General features: G+C 29.4%; 2 protein-coding genes across 3 annotated transcripts; one reads left to right on the top strand and one right to left on the bottom strand.

Annotated features, from left to right (window-relative positions):
* Positions 1–654: 654 nt before the first annotated feature.
* Positions 655–17,926, bottom strand: LOC129914452 (uncharacterized). 2 transcript variants are annotated; one of them, XM_055993715.1, is made up of 3 exons: positions 17,553–17,926; positions 837–923; positions 655–774 (listed from the first exon to the last, which is right to left on the bottom strand). In XM_055993715.1, exons 1-3 carry the CDS (start codon positions 17,728–17,730, stop codon positions 716–718), a joined length of 324 nt encoding a protein of 107 aa, XP_055849690.1. In that variant the 5' UTR covers positions 17,731–17,926; the 3' UTR covers positions 655–715. The 2 variants fall into 2 exon arrangements, with proteins under 2 accessions (XP_055849690.1, XP_055849689.1); XM_055993714.1 differs by lacking the exons at positions 655–774; positions 837–923 and adding an exon at positions 15,846–16,414 and having other exon boundaries at positions 17,553–17,905.
* LOC129914453 (uncharacterized) lies at positions 13,786–14,953 on the top strand. Its single transcript, XM_055993716.1, has 2 exons — positions 13,786–14,325; positions 14,386–14,953. The coding sequence occupies exons 1-2, from the start codon at positions 14,166–14,168 to the stop codon at positions 14,838–14,840; spliced, it is 615 nt and encodes a 204-aa protein (XP_055849691.1). The 5' UTR covers positions 13,786–14,165; the 3' UTR covers positions 14,841–14,953.
* Positions 17,927–19,069: the final 1,143 nt, after the last annotated feature.

The raw sequence follows: 19,069 nt of genomic DNA, 5'->3' as shown, positions 1-19,069 counted from the left end.
TATTAGAAAAACTTTGGAAAAAAGCCATTTTAAATTTTTACAATAACATTTCTTTTTTAAATTCTGAGTTTGAGGACCATTTTTTCAAAAACTCTTAATTAAATTTAGTGGATTTAAATTTAAAAGATAAGAATGAGCTTCTGGCTTTTTAAAAATGTATTTTTAAATATTGTAGGTGTTGCCGTTGTTTTCAAAATAATTTTTTTGTGTTCGAGGTCAGAATGTTAGAAAATTGCATTTATCGCTTAAACTATGGTAGATTGTCCCTTACTCCCTTATAATTTTTTTTTTTCTTAAATTACCTAGGGAATCTTTTGCTATCATTTGTTGTATGAAATTTAAGCAAAAAAATGGTTTAGTTCGAAAAAAAATTTAATTTTAATCTTAAAAAATCAAAACGACAACACCGGCAATTTTTAATCTATAGACTTTAAAGTATTTTTAATTACCTACGTTTGAAAAATAAATCGTCAAAATCAGATTTGCTTTAGTTACTCCACTACTGTTACACTATTTTTCATCTAGTATCTATTACTGGGTTGTAAGATATCTCCGCTGTTTTGAATTTTTACTTCTGTTGGTTTTTAATATTCAATTCAATTTAATTAAATACATAATTATTCAATGAAACACAAAATGTATATGGAAACAAAGTTTATGCAATCCTTAACTGTTTTTTATTTATCTGAATTTAACAAATTTAAACATTTTAGTTTTAAGCTATAGTAACGTACGATACTGTTGCTGGAGGCTGAAGAATATATGCATCACCAGCTAAAAAATAGAAAGAATTCAGATTATAATCATACGCTTTCATTTAGTGCTTAGAAACGTACTGTCCAAAACTGTAGGCAGATAAATTAATCCAAGTCCCGGAATATAAGTGGCTTGAGGTAAAGGTGAACATTCTATAAATGAAATTGCTGAAAAGAAACAAATGTCAGTTTCCTAATTGAATTGGTTATTTTAAAACAAAAAGACCTCAGAAACCATGTAATAATAAGCTGCAGGAGTCAATTAAAAAAACGTGATATTCACAATAAAAATGTGTTTTAAACATTTTCTTGGAATCGCATGTACTCCCATAGTTTCTTCTATGCGTTACTCTATTATTTTATTCGCAAAACAAATGCTTTTTTAATTTGATATTATTTCGTGTTTAAATGCAAAATGAGTAAATAAAAAAAAACTCAATAAAGCTAAGAAAATCTTTCAAATATATTTTTTTTAAATGAAACACTTTTCATTCACTTTTACAAAACTTGTATATTGTTACTTATGAGGTATTTAAAATGGCGGACTCAATGATATAGATTTGATTTTGCTGCAATTTGATCATATAAATAATATATAATAATAATAATAATGTAAGTGAAATGAATTCTTATTTAAATGTGTTTGTATTATAGATTTATGAACTTACCGCAAAAGGCTAATAAAAGAAATGAAGCTACAATAAGTTTCATTGTGAAGTGATCTTGATGGAGAAATTTGTAGTGTTTTCAACGAAATTGTTTGTTATTATCAAATATTATTGGCGCATATTTATGGAGGACTGTTATTTATATTGGAAAATGTTAAACAAAATAGGAATAATTAAATTTCAAAAAACAAATCGTGTTCCGTGTGTCAAAAATTAATTGAATGCAAGTATTTTCGTGACTCATTAAAAATTCATTCTTTGACGTATTTTTGTATGGATATTTTTAAGATTCTTTGTTGCATTTTATTTCTTACAATTTTTTTACAAATATATTTATTAGTGAAGCAAGTATTAACGTCGGAATCTAGATAAATTTTGATGGTTATTTATTTGCAAATATTTTTGTTTCAGTTACATAAATGTAGGAATTGGTGAAACTTTCTGAAATGAAACTTAAATTTTATTTATGCATGTTGCATTAATTCCCAAGACCGGACCCAAGACCGTTTCTGAACTTAAACCTGTATAAAATAAAGTTGAATTTGCAAAACTTGCAATATAAAAGAAGTGGCTTTTGGTTTGATTATGCCTTTAAGAATGAGGAAGTTCCGATGCACCACATGTACCAAATAGTCCCGAGGCCAAAGAACCTTCTGCTGATGGAGTGGAAACCGATTAAGATATAGGTAACACACGAGTGTGATTATTGCAAATGGAATTTTAAGGAATGAAACGGTCTTGCTTGAAACGTATTTTATTAGACATTTTTTTTTTTTTTTTGAAAAAGTAGGTATAATAAATTTATTGATGGTTTTTATTATTTTTTGTTCAGTATTTTTGTTTCCTACAAGAAAACAATCAACTTAATGAATAAAGACTTCATTTTTATTAAAAGCAGTATATGTTTTTAGGACAATCAAACACCCCCACTTCTCCCATTATTTGAAAATTGATCCATTTACATTAGAGTGGACCAAAAAAATCATTTTTTCATTATTTTGATTTGCTCTACCGATAACTTGTTTTCTCGACACAAAATAATGCTACCCTAATTTTTCCAGAATTTTTCGATGATGTTTAGGGGTTGCGCGCACCCCTTTTATAAAAAAAATAAGCTCTTTTAGTTTTTAATTTTTTTAAAGCTTAAATAATTTTTTAATCGAAAAGCTGTTTGAGGGAAAAGTATTGAGTATCAATAGATCTACTTACATCAATTTTTCTTTTTTCAAAAAAAAATATTTTTGACTGATTCCCAGGCGTTAGAAGTCGAAATTACTGGCAAATGCTGGGAAAAAAGCCTAAAAACTATGTTTTACTGTTGTTTATAACGGTTAAAATTATTTTTATCGTATTCCTCATCAAATTTACTTTAAAAACCGTGCTTTTATATTGCTAAATTCTTCTTAGATTGATAAAAGAAAAATAATTTTTAAAAAAGATCGTACCAAAACAAGTGAAGGAAAAATGGGGGAGGGTACTATATCTTGCGCGACGAGATTTGATAACAGTATTTTGTAGAGGAGTTAAATACGATCATTTTTCATTATGGGAGGGGTGGTCTATCTGGCTCCGTTTAGGCGGGAATGGCAATTTTCTAAAAAATTACTTAAAATGATAAAAAATATATTAAAATACAATGGCAACACTTACAGTTATGAATGATAGCTTTTTCAAAAGCTGGAACTGTACACTTTATTCTAATTTTGAAGTAAAGTTATTTCAATAAATTTTTTTTGAAATAATCGATTAAAAAGTAAAAAATTGGGAAAAAAAAGGTTAAAAAACACGTTAAATACTGTTTTTTGTCAATTGTGGATTACAATACAAAAAATGGCTGATAAAATAAAGTGTCACAATTGATTCCTTATCAAATACTGAAGTCCATAAGTTTTAATACTTTCTAGTTTTTGATAAAGTTGAAAAATAAAAAAAACTTCTTTTTTATCAGACCTACTCGAGATCGTCCTTCTGGTTCCACGAAATTTTATTTTGATAACTATCCATATTTTTTAATGATGTTGTTGTTAATGCAGCGCCTTATAATATTGAATATCGGATATGTTTTTTGATGGTGGCAAAAATATTAAAAACAGCCATAAAAATTATGATCTGATAAAAAGAATTTGTTTTATTTTTCAATTTTCTCAAAAACTAGAAAGCAATAAAACATATGGACTTTAGTATTTGATAAGGAATCAATTGTGACACTTTATTTTATCAGCCATTTTTTGTATTGTAATCCACAATTGACAAAAAACAGTATTTAACGTGTTTTTTAATTTTTTTTTTCCCAATTTTTTACTTTTTAATCGATTATTTCCAAAAAAATTTATTGAAATAACTTTACTTCAAAATTAGAATAAAGTGTACAGTTCCAGCTTTTGAAAAAGCTATCATTCATAACTGTAAGTGTTGCCATTGTATTTTAATATATTTTTTATCATTTTAAGTAATTTTTTAGAAAATTGCCATTCCCGCCTAAACGGAGCCAGATAGACCACCCCTCCCATAATGAAAAATGATCGTATTTAACTCCTCTACAAAATACTGTTATCAAATCTCGTCGCGCAAGATATAGTACCCTCCCCCATTTTTCCTTCACTTGTTTTGGTACGATCTTTTTTAAAAATTATTTTTCTTTTATCAATCTAAGAAGAATTTAGCAATATAAAAGCACGGTTTTTAAAGTAAATTTGATGAGGAATACGATAAAAATAATTTTAACCGTTATAAACAACAGTAAAACATAGTTTTTAGGCTTTTTTCCCAGCATTTGCCAGTAATTTCGACTTCTAACGCCTGGGAATCAGTCAAAAATATTTTTTTTTGAAAAAAGAAAAATTGATGTAAGTAGATCTATTGATACTCAATACTTTTCCCTCAAACAGCTTTTCGATTAAAAAATTATTTAAGCTTTAAAAAAATTAAAAACTAAAAGAGCTTATTTTTTTTATAAAAGGGGTGCGCGCAACCCCTAAACATCATCGAAAAATTCTGAAAAAATTAGGGTAGCATTATTTTGTGTCGAGAAAACAAGTTTTCGGTAGAGCAAATCAAAATAATGAAATATAATTTTTTTGGTCCACCCTAATTTACATACATAAGTATTATATAAAAAAGTGAAGACAATTGCTAATATGTGATTCATGTTGATTCCGTTTTTATGTTCTACTTTTATATTGTTAGCAATTACATCTTCTTTTAAAAAAAAAACTTTAATGGTGGTTTTTGAGAAAATAGCTCACTTTTCATACAACAAAAACAAACAAATGCAAATTTGGAAATATCTCATAGTTGGCGTGAAAAAACTTGCTGCACAAACCCAAATTCATGTTAAGCATCCCTAAGGCTAAGGGTTTTGGGTATCTACTATTAAAATAAAAAAAATATTAACGGTACCTGGAATAAAAAGTTTTTTTCTTAAGCGTATTTTATAGCCCCTAAAATGACTCAAAAGGGGAATCAATATGAATCGACATAGTTTAGTTTGAAGTGTGTCTATCGAAAATACAGGGACAACAGACTCCGAAATCAATCAATATATGCATTCTGCTGTTTTATTGGCATTCTTAATCGGAGAGTTCTTCCCGGTCAGCAATCAAAAATCCATTAAGCTCCAGTTCATTTAATTCTTTGTTTAAGTAGGTATGTTAAAGCAATAATTTTACACCAAATGAAAACAAATTAAAACTATTGGTAAACGAAGAAAAACGTGTCACCTTAAAATAAGATGATGCGCACGTAAAATTTCACCACCTTAAATTAAGGTGATATCCGCTTAAAATAAGGTGATTCCACTTAAACTCAGTTAAATTTAATATGAACTTCATCTTATTTTAATGTGAATGTTCATCTTAAAAAAAACGACCAAAAATAAAAATTTTAATATTTTATATGCACACTTTAGCTTTACTTGCAGTTTATCATACTCATTTCCAACAGTTAGATAGCACTGGCCTAATAACCCAACAGTTGAAGGTTCGATCCCCGGTGGCTGCCAGCTTTTTTTTTTTTTAATTTGCGCATTCAAGAAAATAATGTGAATTGTCACCTTAATTTAAAGTGATGTCACTTAATTCTTAATTGATTCTTAAATTAATCTCATCTATCTATAGCAAATCAATTCTCTACGACTTCGCGTTTAAATTTTGGCTTAAATTTCATCTTTCCGTTTTACCCCTGTTTACCCTATTAAATGACGGAATTTTTAAAAATCCTTCATTTGGATTAAGCTTTAGGTTATTATCTTTCAAATAAGCTATAGAAGATTTTTATATCTCTAAATATTTATTTTAAATTTTGAATTGAAATTTTTTGCCGCACTGCGAAAGTGCGAGAGTGTAACGTTAGAAAATTGCGTCACTTTTTTGTGGTGGCTGCCATGGTTCATCGATTTATAAGACGTTATCACGTCAAAAAAAGGATTAAAATTAAAATGTTATCAAAAGTATTAAAATATAACAAAGTTACAGGATCATTTTAAGGCACCATGATTATAACTTTGACTTGGTTAAAATTGAAATCAAATACTCGTCTTTTTTTTCTTATTACAAATATAGTGGAGTACCTAAAGCTCAAAATTGGCAATATTAGGGAACCCGGCCGAACAGCTTAGATTTTAATGATCTTTTTTTTCAAACGTCGGTAATTAAAAATACTTTAAAATCTTTAACTGAATCGATCTGTATTAGAAACGTTAACGACAAAGGAAGTCATTTTAAAATAGAAATAAAATTTCTTGTTTATAGTTTCAGGGTTACCGTTACCTGAAAAAGAGCCTACATAAAATTAACATAGTTTGTTTAAAAAAAAAAATGCTTTTGGTAAACCTTTTTCTGATAAAAATACTTAAAATAATAAATAAAATAAGATTTAACATCACATAATTTGCAAAACAAATGAAATAGAGACAATAATTTCACCATTATTCTATTTATGATAAATAAATAGCAGCTTTCAGTAATGTTTTAGTTCATTTTTAATGAAGAAAATACCTATAAAATAATAAAAAGAAAAATATATGTAGATAATTATATTATAATAAACTAAAACATAATATTTAACAGATCATCCTTGTTTTTTTCCCGACTTCCAAAAAGAAGGAGGTATTCAATTCGTCTTTATTTTTTTTTTTATGTTTGTTACCTCATAACTTTGGACTGAGTGAACTAATTTTGATACCTCTTTTTGCATTAGAAAGCTAGTACCTGTAGCGTGGTCCATTTCAATTTCGTTCAGTTCTGGCTATAGAAACTATGAGAAAACCCATAAAACCCAGTTTTGGTCCATGGAAGTCAGTTTTGGTTTTTTGATAAAAATGAATATTTAATACAAAAATATTAAATATCAATAAATCTTGCACTATTAATGTTTAAAATGTAATACATTAAATTTAAATAATTATTGTATTTGCCTCATTTGTAACCAAAACTGTCGTATAAACCACCCCAAAAGGATTAACAGCGTAACATATTTATACAACTAATAGGCTTTTGAGAACTAGATACATTTTGAATCATTATTTACAATAATGAATTACTTACCTGGTTTTCAAGTACCAACTTAAGTTGAAAAAGCATTCCTACAATAACAATAATATCATTGCCTACATCATATGCGTTTATTTAAATTTATTGAGAATTCGATAAACGTCCCATGTTGTGAATGGTTAGTGAATAGGATTCACAATTATCATCTGTATTAGTTTTACGGTTGCATGCACCTATTATTCCATTGTGCATTTTCAATGGACATGCGAACCCCTCAATCCTCGAGTGACTGAGCCCTTCAACAAACAAAACAACAGCTAAATAAGTAGAATTAATAAAATCTAAATTCAATGAATGCCAAAAGGTTCAACTATTGGAATTTGTTTGAAGCTGAGAACCTATCAAATAGGTACTCACAGGCATTCAGGTGCACAAATATCGATTGTTTTGTGAAGTATCCTTTTCAATACTTGCAGATTTTTAAAAACATATATTTTTGAACTAGGAGAGCAAAACTATTGTGGCTGATGGCTATTAAAGCGATGGTACTTGATGAACGTAGCTATATTGATTGACTACCATCTACAGCTGTGATGGATTTTATCTAATGTTGCCGTTTTGGTGATTGATTCAGCTGAATATTACATAGGTGGGATACACATTGTTTCTAGTGATTTTTTGTTTACAGAATAAAATCAAATTTTACACCATATCGATTCTCTTTGGAACTACGGATTAGATTTAAGGATCAGAAAAACGAACAAGGATTTTATTTTTGTGAGCAATTAAACTATTTTTCATTCGATTTAAAACACAAATACTACACGGGAAAAACAGACCACATAAAATTAAGCGGATCCCACCTTAAATTAAGTAGATTTCTGCATGGTTTTTTACTAAGGTTACTTCCACCTCAAATTAAGGTGACAAATCACATTAATTTCTTGAATGCGCAAATTAAAAAAAAAAAAAGAACTGGCAGCCACTGGGAGTTGAACCTTCAAGCTTCAACTGATGGGTCACAAGGCGAGTGCCTTACCATCGTGCTATCTCACTGTTGGAAATGAGTATGATAAAGTGCAACTTAAGCTAAAGTGTGACTATAATTTTAAAATTTTTTATTTTTGATCGGGTTTTTGAAGATCAAAATTCACATTAAAATAAAATGATGTTCACAATAAATTAAACTGAGTTTAAGTGGAATCACCTTATTTTTAGGGGATATCACCTTATTTTAAGGTGGTGAAATTTAATATGGGCATCATCTTATTTTAACTTGCCCTTTTGTTCAATCATCTGTTAGACTATCGAACGAATAATCACAATACAAAAGAAGAAATTCCTAGGAATAAGTTCTAACTGAGGTTTATTGAAAAATTAATAGGTATAGAGATTTGATTCCAGTTATTAAGAAACTGGGCTTCATTATCTGCGATAATTTGTTGCTAAAAATGATGACCAAAAAAACAGCTTTCATTGCATAGTAGAAATTTGGGGTAAAAAAAAAAGAAATTGGAGCTGATTTAAAGCAATTAGGTAAGTCAGAAAATACATTTTTCCACCTCAAATGTAAAAACAATTTTCTTAACGGTATTTATAAAAGGATAATCTTTTAATTTTAATAAGCATGCATATTAAAATTAATGAGAAATCATTTCGTTCTTAGTCGATACACTTAAGGGGTAATAACACCTTGTAGACACAAGATCGTTTCACCATTTTCATCAGCGTATAGTACAAAGGAGGAACATTATTTTCTTTTGGAATTTGATTAGTTTGTTTAAGTATATCAATAGGTAACAGAATAGGCTAATTTGAAAATTTTTAATGACGTGAAATTTTGTAAATGGCGGCGTAGTTCAGGATGATCGCAAAATCCTGTGCTCCCATCGGGCGACCAACTAACTCCTACAGTTTTTAACCGATTAGGCTGAAATTTTGTGTGGAGCTTAACAATTATAGGTGAAGTACGTAGGATTTTTTTGAAATATTAAAATTTAACGATTTTATGGTCTTTTTTTCATCGAATTTTGTTTTTGGGTTGATATAATTTTTTCAAACTGGTGCCATTTCATAAAAAATTAATCACTGGAGAATAGTATTGTTAAGCTCCATTTCAAAATTTCAATCGGTTAAAAACTGTAGGAGTTAGTTGGTCGCCCGATGGGAATTTCCAACTCAACAATAGTTTCTTGCTGATGATTCTTTTCATTTAATCAGAAGTAATACATTTTCTCCACCACCAGCTAAAATCTGTTTCAAGAGAAAAAGGTATACATACCTGCTTCAAAATATGTAATTAAAAAAAAAAAAAACCGGCAAAACATATGGAGAAAAACAAAACCCAGGTAAACTTTACTGTAAGGAAATACTACCTTGTAACGTCAAAAAGTATTTTAATTATCTCAGAAATAGAGGCAAACCGCCATAAAAGCATTAACTAGCCTAATCTTGACAATTTTACGACAAAAGCAATTGATAGTTATGTATAATAATAAGGGTTGTAAGACTATCAATTAAAAATATTGCTTATGAAATAAAAAAAAAAATATTTATAGAATACATAAGATGAACATATTTTGCATTAAAAAAAAATTGCTTTGAAAATAATATTTTTACTGCAAATAAAAAAAAATATTATAATTTGAAATGAAAAAATTTCTGGAATGAACAAAATGCATTTTATATCTTTTTTTAAATATTCGTCGAGTTTTTTTTTACAATTTTGAGTAGGTACATAGCCTTACGTTTGCTTCAATATTTTGGTTGTAGGTACCTAGGTACTTTTTTCGGATTTTTCCCCATTGACTGCTGAACTATAGGTACCCACAACCAAAATATTGAAGCAAACGTAAGGCTATGTACTCAAAATTATACATAACTATCAATTGCTCTTGTCCTAAAATTTTCAAGATTAGGCTAGTTAATGCTTTTATGGCGGTTTGCCTCTATTTTTGAGATAATTAAAATACGTTTTGACGTTACAAGGTAGTATTTCCTTACAGTAAAGTTTACCTGGGTTTTGTTTTTCTCCATATGTTTTTCCGGTTTTTTTTTTTTTTTAATTACATATTTTGAAGCAGGTATGTGAACCTTTATCTCTTGAAACAGATTTCAGCTGGTGGTGGAGAAAATATATTACTTCTGATTAAATGAAAAGAATCATCAGCAAGAAACTATTGTTGAGTTGGAAATTCCCATCGGGACCAACTATCTCCTACAGTTTTTAATCGATTGAAATTTTGAAATGGAGCTTAACAATATTATTCTCCAGTGATTAATTTTTAAAGAAATGGCACTAGTTTGAAAAAATTATATCAATCCAAAAACAAAATTCGATGAAAAAAAGACCATAAAATCGTTAAATTTTATTATTTATTAACAATTAGGTGAAGTTCACCTAATTGTTAAGCTCTACACAAAATTTCAGCCTAATCGATTAAAAACTGTATAGCCCAGTAGAATTAAACATTTCAAATGGAAAAAATTAGATCGTGCAATTTTTTTTCATAGGATGATAGAGGGGATCACTGAGAGCTTAAAACCAGTTTTTCGGGAAAATCGACCTTGTGCTTAAGCCGCCATCTTGGATTAAAGGTAAAACACGTTTTAGTGAATAACTCGGCCATTTTTAATTTTTGACAAAAATTATATATGTAAAACTTGTAGAAAATTTTATTTTCTATAACTTTTGTCTTAATAAATTTTTCTATATGACCCATATTTTTCGAGTTAATTTGAAAAAACTATACCCCTAATCAGCTTAAACTTTATACCCGCTTTGATTATAGATTTTAAGATCAACGCAATATGGGAGTGTTTTTATATGTTTTTGGGGATGATAAATCTAGCTGCAATGTTAGTTTTTGCAAATTCATGAAATTTTATAAACAAAAGGAACTATCTCAAAATCGGTAAGTGTCGTTTTAAACAAAATTAATAAATATTATAATTGATGTCTAGCAAGACAAGCTAGTCTTTGAATTTTTCAAATCGGTTCATTAATGCCTGAGATATGACCAATTGTTTATAACTCACTCTCTCTTTTAAGCTCTTATTATAAACAATTGGTCATATCTCAGGCATTAATGAACCGATTTGAAAAATTCAAAGACTAGCTTGTCTTGCTAGACATCAATTATAATATTTATTAATTTTGTTTAAAACGACACTTACCGATTTTGAGATAGTTCCTTTTGTTTATAAAATTTCATGAATTTGCAAAAACTAACATTGCAGCTAGATTTATCATCCCCAAAAACATATAAAAACACTCCCATATTGCGTTGATCTTAAAATCTATAATCAAAGCGGGTATAAAGTTTAAGCTGATTAGGGGTATAGTTTTTTCAAATTAACTCGAAAAATATGGGTCATATAGAAAAATTTATTAAGACAAAAGTTATAGAAAATAAAATTTTCTACAAGTTTTACATATATAATTTTTGTCAAAAATTAAAAATGGCCGAGTTATTCACTAAAACGTGTTTTACCTTTAATCCAAGATGGCGGCTTAAGCACAAGGTCGATTTTCCCGAAAAACTGGTTTTAAGCTCTCAGTGATCCCCTCTATCATCCTATGAAAAAAAATTGCACGATCTAATTTTTTCCATTTGAAATGTTTAATTCTACTGGGCTATACAGTTTTTAATCGATTAGGCTGAAATTTTGTGTAGAGCTTAACAATTAGGTGAAGTACGTAGGATTTTTTTGAAATAATAAAATTTAACGATTTTATGGTCTTTTTTTCATCGAATTTTGTTTTTGGATTGATATAATTTTTTCAAACTAGTGCCATTTCTTTAAAAATTAATCACTGGAGAATAATATTGTTAAGCTCCATTTCAAAATTTCAATCGATTAAAAACTGTAGGAGATAGTTGGTCCCGATGGGAATTTCCAACTCAACAATAGTTTCTTGCTGATGATTCTTTTCATTTAATCAGAAGTAATATATTTTCTCCACCACCAGCTGAAATCTGTTTCAAGAGATAAAGGTTCACATACCTGCTTCAAAATATGTAATTAAAAAAAAAAAAAACCGGAAAAACATATGGAGAAAAACAAAACCCAGGTAAACTTTACTGTAAGGAAATACTACCTTGTAACGTCAAAACGTATTTTAATTATCTCAAAAATAGAGGCAAACCGCCATAAAAGCATTAACTAGCCTAATCTTGAAAATTTTAGGACAAGAGCAATTGATAGTTATGTATAATTTTGAGTACATAGCCTTACGTTTGCTTCAATATTTTGGTTGTGGGTACCTATAGTTCAGCAGTCAATGGGGGAAAAATACGAAAAAAGTTGTGACGTCAGCTAAGTTTGGATGCAGTTTTGAAGAGGGGTTAATCTTGAGTATAAATCTCAGTTTGCGTATTGATTGGTCTTGTGGGGCGTCTGCCATTTTGGAAAACGTATTTTTCTCAATATCTCGAGAACGACTGGTCGGACAGAACATTTGCAAGAACTTTTTAGATTGGAAATATAATTATCTTTCTTTCTCTAGTGCATCATTTTTCTCTAGGAGTTATACTTTCAGAGTAAGGGAACCGCAAAGTATCTCATTTCCAATTATTTCCCACTTAACTCTATAATGGTTGTTTAAAATATTTAAATATAAAAAAATGCACTATCAACGGAACTGTTTTACATTTATAAACAGAGGAGTACATGTTCTTTTCGAAAATATTTTTTTATTATGCTCAAGCACCTTATTGGGTTTAGATTTTATGGGCTGAATCTTAAAGTACAACATTTTTTCACAGTTTTTTAGGGTTCGGAGACCGTTTTAAGCTACATGTTGTGTTTTGGAATTTCATTTATAAACAGTTTTATTGTTGTATTTATGCTGAATCAAGAAAGCTTTTACTCATTAAAAACAGTTAGAATTTGTGGAAGTTATGGTTTTTTTCACTCGAGAAAGAAATTTAAATTTATTGCAAAAAACCCCAACTTTCATAATTTTTTGAAATTTTATCAAAATTTTGAGGGTGTTTCGGCAAAATTGACTTCAGATTCGGATTCAGCTCGTCCAAGGTCCAAATACATAAAGATAGGCAGGTCCGGTCAAAAGTATTGGCCCATTTTTTTTATTTTGGCTTGTGTTATCATGGGCAAGAAAAAATGAACAGTATTTAAAATATATATCTGAGCAACCAAAATCGATATCAAAATCGATATAAAAAGAATAACATTTTTCTAAAAATTAAGACCATGCAAAATTTTCTACCATTATTATGAACAGAGAAATCAATTTTTCATTTCTTTCATTGTCCCAAAAAATTGAAATTTCTTTCTTGAGTAAAAAAATCACAACTTCCACAATGTCTAACTAATTTTGATGAATTAAAACTTTTTTATTCAACATAAATAAAACAATAAAACTGTTTATAAAAAAAAATTTTCAGAACACAAAATGAAGCTTAAAACGGTCTCCGAACTCTAAAAAACAGTGAAAAAATGTTGTACTTTGAGATTCAGCCTATAAAATCTACACCCAGGTTGGTGTTTGAGCATAATAAAAAAATATTTTCAAAAAGAACAAGTACTCTTCTGTTTAGCACTGTAACAAAATCTGTAATTGACCGAAAAATGGTTGAGTAAAAAATCGTTGAAATCTGAAAACATTGAAAAACGGTTTTTTGGCGATAACTTGAAATTTTGAGGGTCTACGAAAAATTTCAAGTGCCGAAATATGATGTACTCAGAAATACTTACAACCTCTCCTAGGTCATTTCCAAAGTAATTGACATGATTTTTATTTTGTAACAGTGTTATTACTGGAAAGTTTTTACTCGTTCTGTATCAAATTCAACAAAAATTGACGACATCACTGTACACATCCATTTACCTACATAATTATTTATTTAATGTTGCTTACTTGTGAACATTTGAGGAAAAAGTGGTTGCTGTGTTTGAAATCCAAGTTCGAGTTGCAACTTGATAGATACCTTATCTTACCTACTACAAGATGCATCGACCTTTGTCTGTGTGCCTGTGTCGAATGTGAATTTGCCTCTCTATGCCTGTCACTTTCTCTCGCCTTATATCATTAGGTATTCAAACGTCAAAATGCAATGCAACATTACTCAATATGCCAAACAGAGACAGATACTGTTGAGTTTCCAACGATTGATTTTTTTTCGTTGTTTATTTTGGTTTGTTGCTGAAGTTGGAGTGAAAAATATTTCTGTTTATATTTTTATATTACGAAAGAACGAACTGTTTTCAAGAACACACGATTAAAATAAATGTTATTTATGGAGAAAAATTCAAGAAAAAACAACTTAGATTTGATAAGATTAGTGAAAAGCCATGAATGTCTGTGGAATTGTAAGAACCTAGAGTATTTTAACAAAAGCGAAGTGGAGAATGCGTGGAAAGAAATTTCAGAAGCCTTAGATGAATCAAGTACAATGAGTAAAAGAAATTATCGTACAAAATTATTTATATAATTTTTTAATTATTTAGCATTGAAAATTCAACAGCGATGGAAAACAATCCGAGGGATGTATTCAAACAATTTACTTCCAACCAAAAGGAAAAATAAATACAAGGCTTATTATTTGTCTTCGTATCTTGGATTTCTTCGCCCTTTTATCAAAAATTGTTGTAAAAGTAAGCATTGTGAAGGAATACGAAATGGAAGAAAGTCAGTTGATCATAAAAAGCAAAACTCAAAAAATGACGGAAATGCGATCATACTGATAGAAAGTTCTGACGAAGATGATTCCATGCTTTGTAGAACAAAAGTAGAAAGACTAGAGGCCGACAAACGCATGAAGATTATGCCGAAAGAAATTAATAAAAATGAGATATTTTTAGAAAGCTTGCTTCCATTTGTCGATGAAATGACTAAAGATCAAATTCTTCGATTTAGACTTAAAGTTTTGAAATTGGTCGATAATATTTTAAATACAGAGTGAAACAAAATTAAGTATACAGATTTTACAAAATACATTTTAGTTATTAGAATAAGAAATCTTCCTGTACCTATTTAAGAAAAAAAAAAAAAACTCATGCGTTTAAAGCTGTAAGAATTGAAATAAATTTTATAAGTAAACATTTTTAAGTGTATGTATTATTGCTGGAGTCAGAGTTCCACATGTACTGGAGTTGATTTTATGATTACGGTCCATTGAAGCGGAGCATTTACGAAGTAAATAGTAAAATGTTAGTTACAAACAACACAAACAATTCTTTTTAATGGAGTATTCAATTGAAAAAAATTGGCTTTTTTTTATCTATATCAGTTAAAAAACTAATGTAGTGATGAGTTCATTGAAGTTGAGAACATGAAAAATAAGTTTTTTTTTGCAGATTTAGATAAAAAAAATACTGATAGATATACCATATTGAATCTAACACGTTTAAAATTATTTGATTAACCGGTTTCAGAATATTTTTTCGGCGGCCAAATCTAGTGCCAAATCTACGCAAGGCTTAATTCTAGGACCGTCATTAGTCTGGTCAAAAAATATTTCGGTTCAAACTGTCGTTTTTACGAAAAAAAAAGCATTCACCATAATATTCAATGCTAGTGGACTTACTTTAACTTTAAAAATGGTTTACAGGATTTTTTTTGTTTAAACCAAACTGAAGTACAGGCTAATCGCTCTGAAATCTCAGTCAACAATAAGCTTAAATGATACAAATTTGTATTCAGGCATTTGGAATTAAGTTTTAAAAATAGTGTCAAATAGAGCTTGCACCGGGCTTGTAGCCCAGAAGGATAGGAAATTCTAAAACCGTCAGTGCCTCGATTTTTGGAACTTAACCTTTTCATTATGAGCATTCACAAATAGCAATTGTTTTCTCAGTCACATCGAACTTCATAGACAGAGCTTGTAATAATTGAATTCATTGATACTTACAAAAAACTATTAAACCTGAAACTCAAAAAAAAAAAAAAAATAACACAAACAAAAATATTTCCTTTTTTAATGTCTTATTTTTTTTCAAGATTATTGATTTTTTTCGTTTAGTAAGATATCATTAAGAAGCATCATTGCTTTTCGTCTAAATCGGAGGATTTGTTTTTTACTCATTTCATCTACAAATGTTAGAGTGCTTTCCAAAAACATCCAATTGGTTTTAACGCACATTTGCTCAGAATCCTTCTTTGAAAGTTTGGCCGCCGATTGTGGATCATTTTTATCATCGGTGTCTCTCTTACGTTTACTATCGGTTGAACTTGAAACTGCGATTACATCTTGTACGTGAATTATAGTTTCATCTTTTTTAGTACTGTTATCTTTTTCGCCTGTTCCTTCAATAAGTTCCAAAAATTGCAGTTCCAAATTAGTTTCTGTATCAACTTTTTCCATTTCTATTGGAGTTTCCAAGCTATCCGGTTCATTTTGATTTTGACATGGAGGTAATTTAATATATGGTTTTACAAAATCAACATAAGGTGACAAATAGTATTCAGGCAAATTTGATCTGGTATAGTGTGAGTACGTTTGTCGAATGTATCTCCAACGTTTACGGCATCTAAGTACTTAAAATTATAAAAAGAAAGAATGTTGTGGATGTTAAGCGTAGTAAAGTAGTAGCGTGTAGCGTAGGAAAATAGTAGCTCAGCGTGGAAAGCAAAAATATTGAAATGGAAGGAACAAATTTTACTATTCTATATTTCTAGTAAATTAAATATCTTTTACTTCTTCATATAAATGAAATGCATTAATTGGTCGCATGAACCTACTTGTTCTTAGCACTAGTGCAGTGCTAAAACTTTTCATTATAAAAATCAGTAAGTTATAATTTGATTTTTTTAAGGAAATTCATAAGAAATGAAAAATTTGTTTTTATAATAACACACTTAAGCACCGATTTAACTGGTTGAACAGAATGGAAATTCGCTTGTGGCAAGGAAAAACGCCGTGGTACAAGATGTCAAATAAAATCGCTCAAAACGTAGAAAAGAAGAACAGAATATGTGGCGCACTAAAATGTCAAGAGCGTTGAAAAAAAAAAAATTGTATCCGAGCAACCACATTAGAAACGTCAAAAGTCATAGCGCTTGTAGCTTGAAGTAAAAGTCGACTCGACCTGTACCACAGCGAATTTCCTTGCCACAGCCACAGCTACGTATTCTGGCACCAATATACTAATTTCATACTTTTTAACTTTGACAGCGCCACAAGACACAGCCACAGCTACATCATTCTGGTCCACCAGTAAAGCAATTTGACATCAAAATGATGTATTCTATTTGATTTCGTGTATAAAAAGAAACTTATAAAGAAAAAGTTTGTATACGATTTTCTTTTTTGAACATTTAAATAATGTGCACTACATACATATGTATTAAAAATATAATCGAAAAATATGTTTTTTTGAAAGTATTATAAGATTTTAATGTTAAAGTTCCTTAAGACTTTTGTACAAAAATAATAATTAAATCCATTAAGTTACTTCAGTATGTAAATTCCTATCGGCTATAAAATTATTATGGTATTTCAACATTACACACACAAATTTTAATCAAAATCGTTTGAGCAATTTTCAAAAAAAAAATAAACAAATATACCCATGAATAGGTACATAGTTACGTAAAAGTTAACTAATTAATATTTCAGAAATAAAAATTGGCGCCAAAGATTAATTTACATGAATAATTTTTTGAGTCAATGTACCTGAGTTTTTGCAAACTTTTGCTATTTCTTTCCATGCTTTGTGTTTTACTGATTTCTTTCTGTAATTCGGTGAATCGTGCTTCCACAAACACTCATATTTCTTGATCAATTCAAGGAACTTTACATTTGTTCTCAAATCGTCAATTCCATCAAATTTAGCAGCTTGTTTCGTGTTCATTTAGCAACACTTAAATAAAATACTTCACAAAAGACAAAAGCAATCAAAACAAACTAACTTCGTACCAAATCAAGTTAATTTTTACAGATACACAACGACGAAAACAAAAATAACTTATCTACAGTTGGAGTTGAATTGCCATTTTCAAATGAAAAGAAAAGGCATACCTACCAGCTACCACTACCATTAATATGAACGAGATAGTTGGCTAGTCTGGTTTTTGGTACATGTTTAAGTCACATCATGCTCGGGGTTCGATGGAATGTATTACAACCTAGCGCAACCCCACGAGTTGCTTTGTATATGTAATTTTGTATCGATTCAAACTGCTCCCAGCATTTCACTAAAACCAAACACTTATTATTACACTCCTATTCGTTTGATTATACATCTTCATCATCATTAAGCTATAGGTTTTCGCAAGACACTTGTTTTCGATAAATCCACCCAAACGCTGAATAGTGAAACCATTCAGCTCTCTATTTCGGTGTCTCTGTCTTTCTCTTTCTCAAAAAGACACGAGAAATACCTAAGTCCTACTGCTTTTTAATTTAAAGCGCACTGAATCTTGATTTAATTTATTTTGAATTTCACTAAAATTATCCCAATATTAAGATAAGACTTTCTTTGCAGGAATTTGTGTTTAACCTTCTTATGTATATGTTCAAATTACGTAGAAATTGTCGACAGTGCAGGTAGTAAATTTGAGACAGTAACGTGAACTTAGTAATTAAGGTTTATATAAGACAACAAACACTTCGTTACGAACCTCTAAGTTCATAGGGCGGAGTAATAGCAATTTCACGAGGAACAGACATCAAACATCTTTTATTGGTGCTTAAAGTTGCCTAAATCGTTTCATAAGATTTCATTATTATGGAATGAAAATGATAATCTTTTTCGTTGGCAAAATCAAAGAATCACAAACTCATAAACATTGCTTATTTCTTAATTAGTATAAGAAAAATTAAATATCATAGGAATTTTAATAACCCTAATAAGACCAAACCAAACGAACCAGTGCTCCACAGACGTGATTGTCAGTTTATGTTTTAACTAGGTTTTTAAATTGTATTTATGTTAGTATATCATTTTTAGCTATGCTTTTGTCCTACTAACTACTAACACATGCACTAATGATGAACCCTCTGATAGTAGAATACAGCTTGCTCTAAGCTGACTACATCAAAGAATCTGAAGTGAAAAAAAAACTACTACTATGCACAACTCTACCTGAAAAAGGGTATAAATCTAGGGTATCTACGTTACATGTTGGTAAATTTTTACCTGTTAGTAATTACAGTACCCTTTTCACACCAAACGATAAACTGCAACAAGA

This window comes from Episyrphus balteatus, chromosome 3, assembly GCF_945859705.1.
Source record: "Episyrphus balteatus chromosome 3, idEpiBalt1.1, whole genome shotgun sequence".
Taxonomy (NCBI): domain Eukaryota; kingdom Metazoa; phylum Arthropoda; class Insecta; order Diptera; family Syrphidae; genus Episyrphus; species Episyrphus balteatus.
The sequence above is the reverse complement of the archived record's forward strand: the minus strand, read 5'-3'. Positions and strand labels throughout refer to the sequence as shown.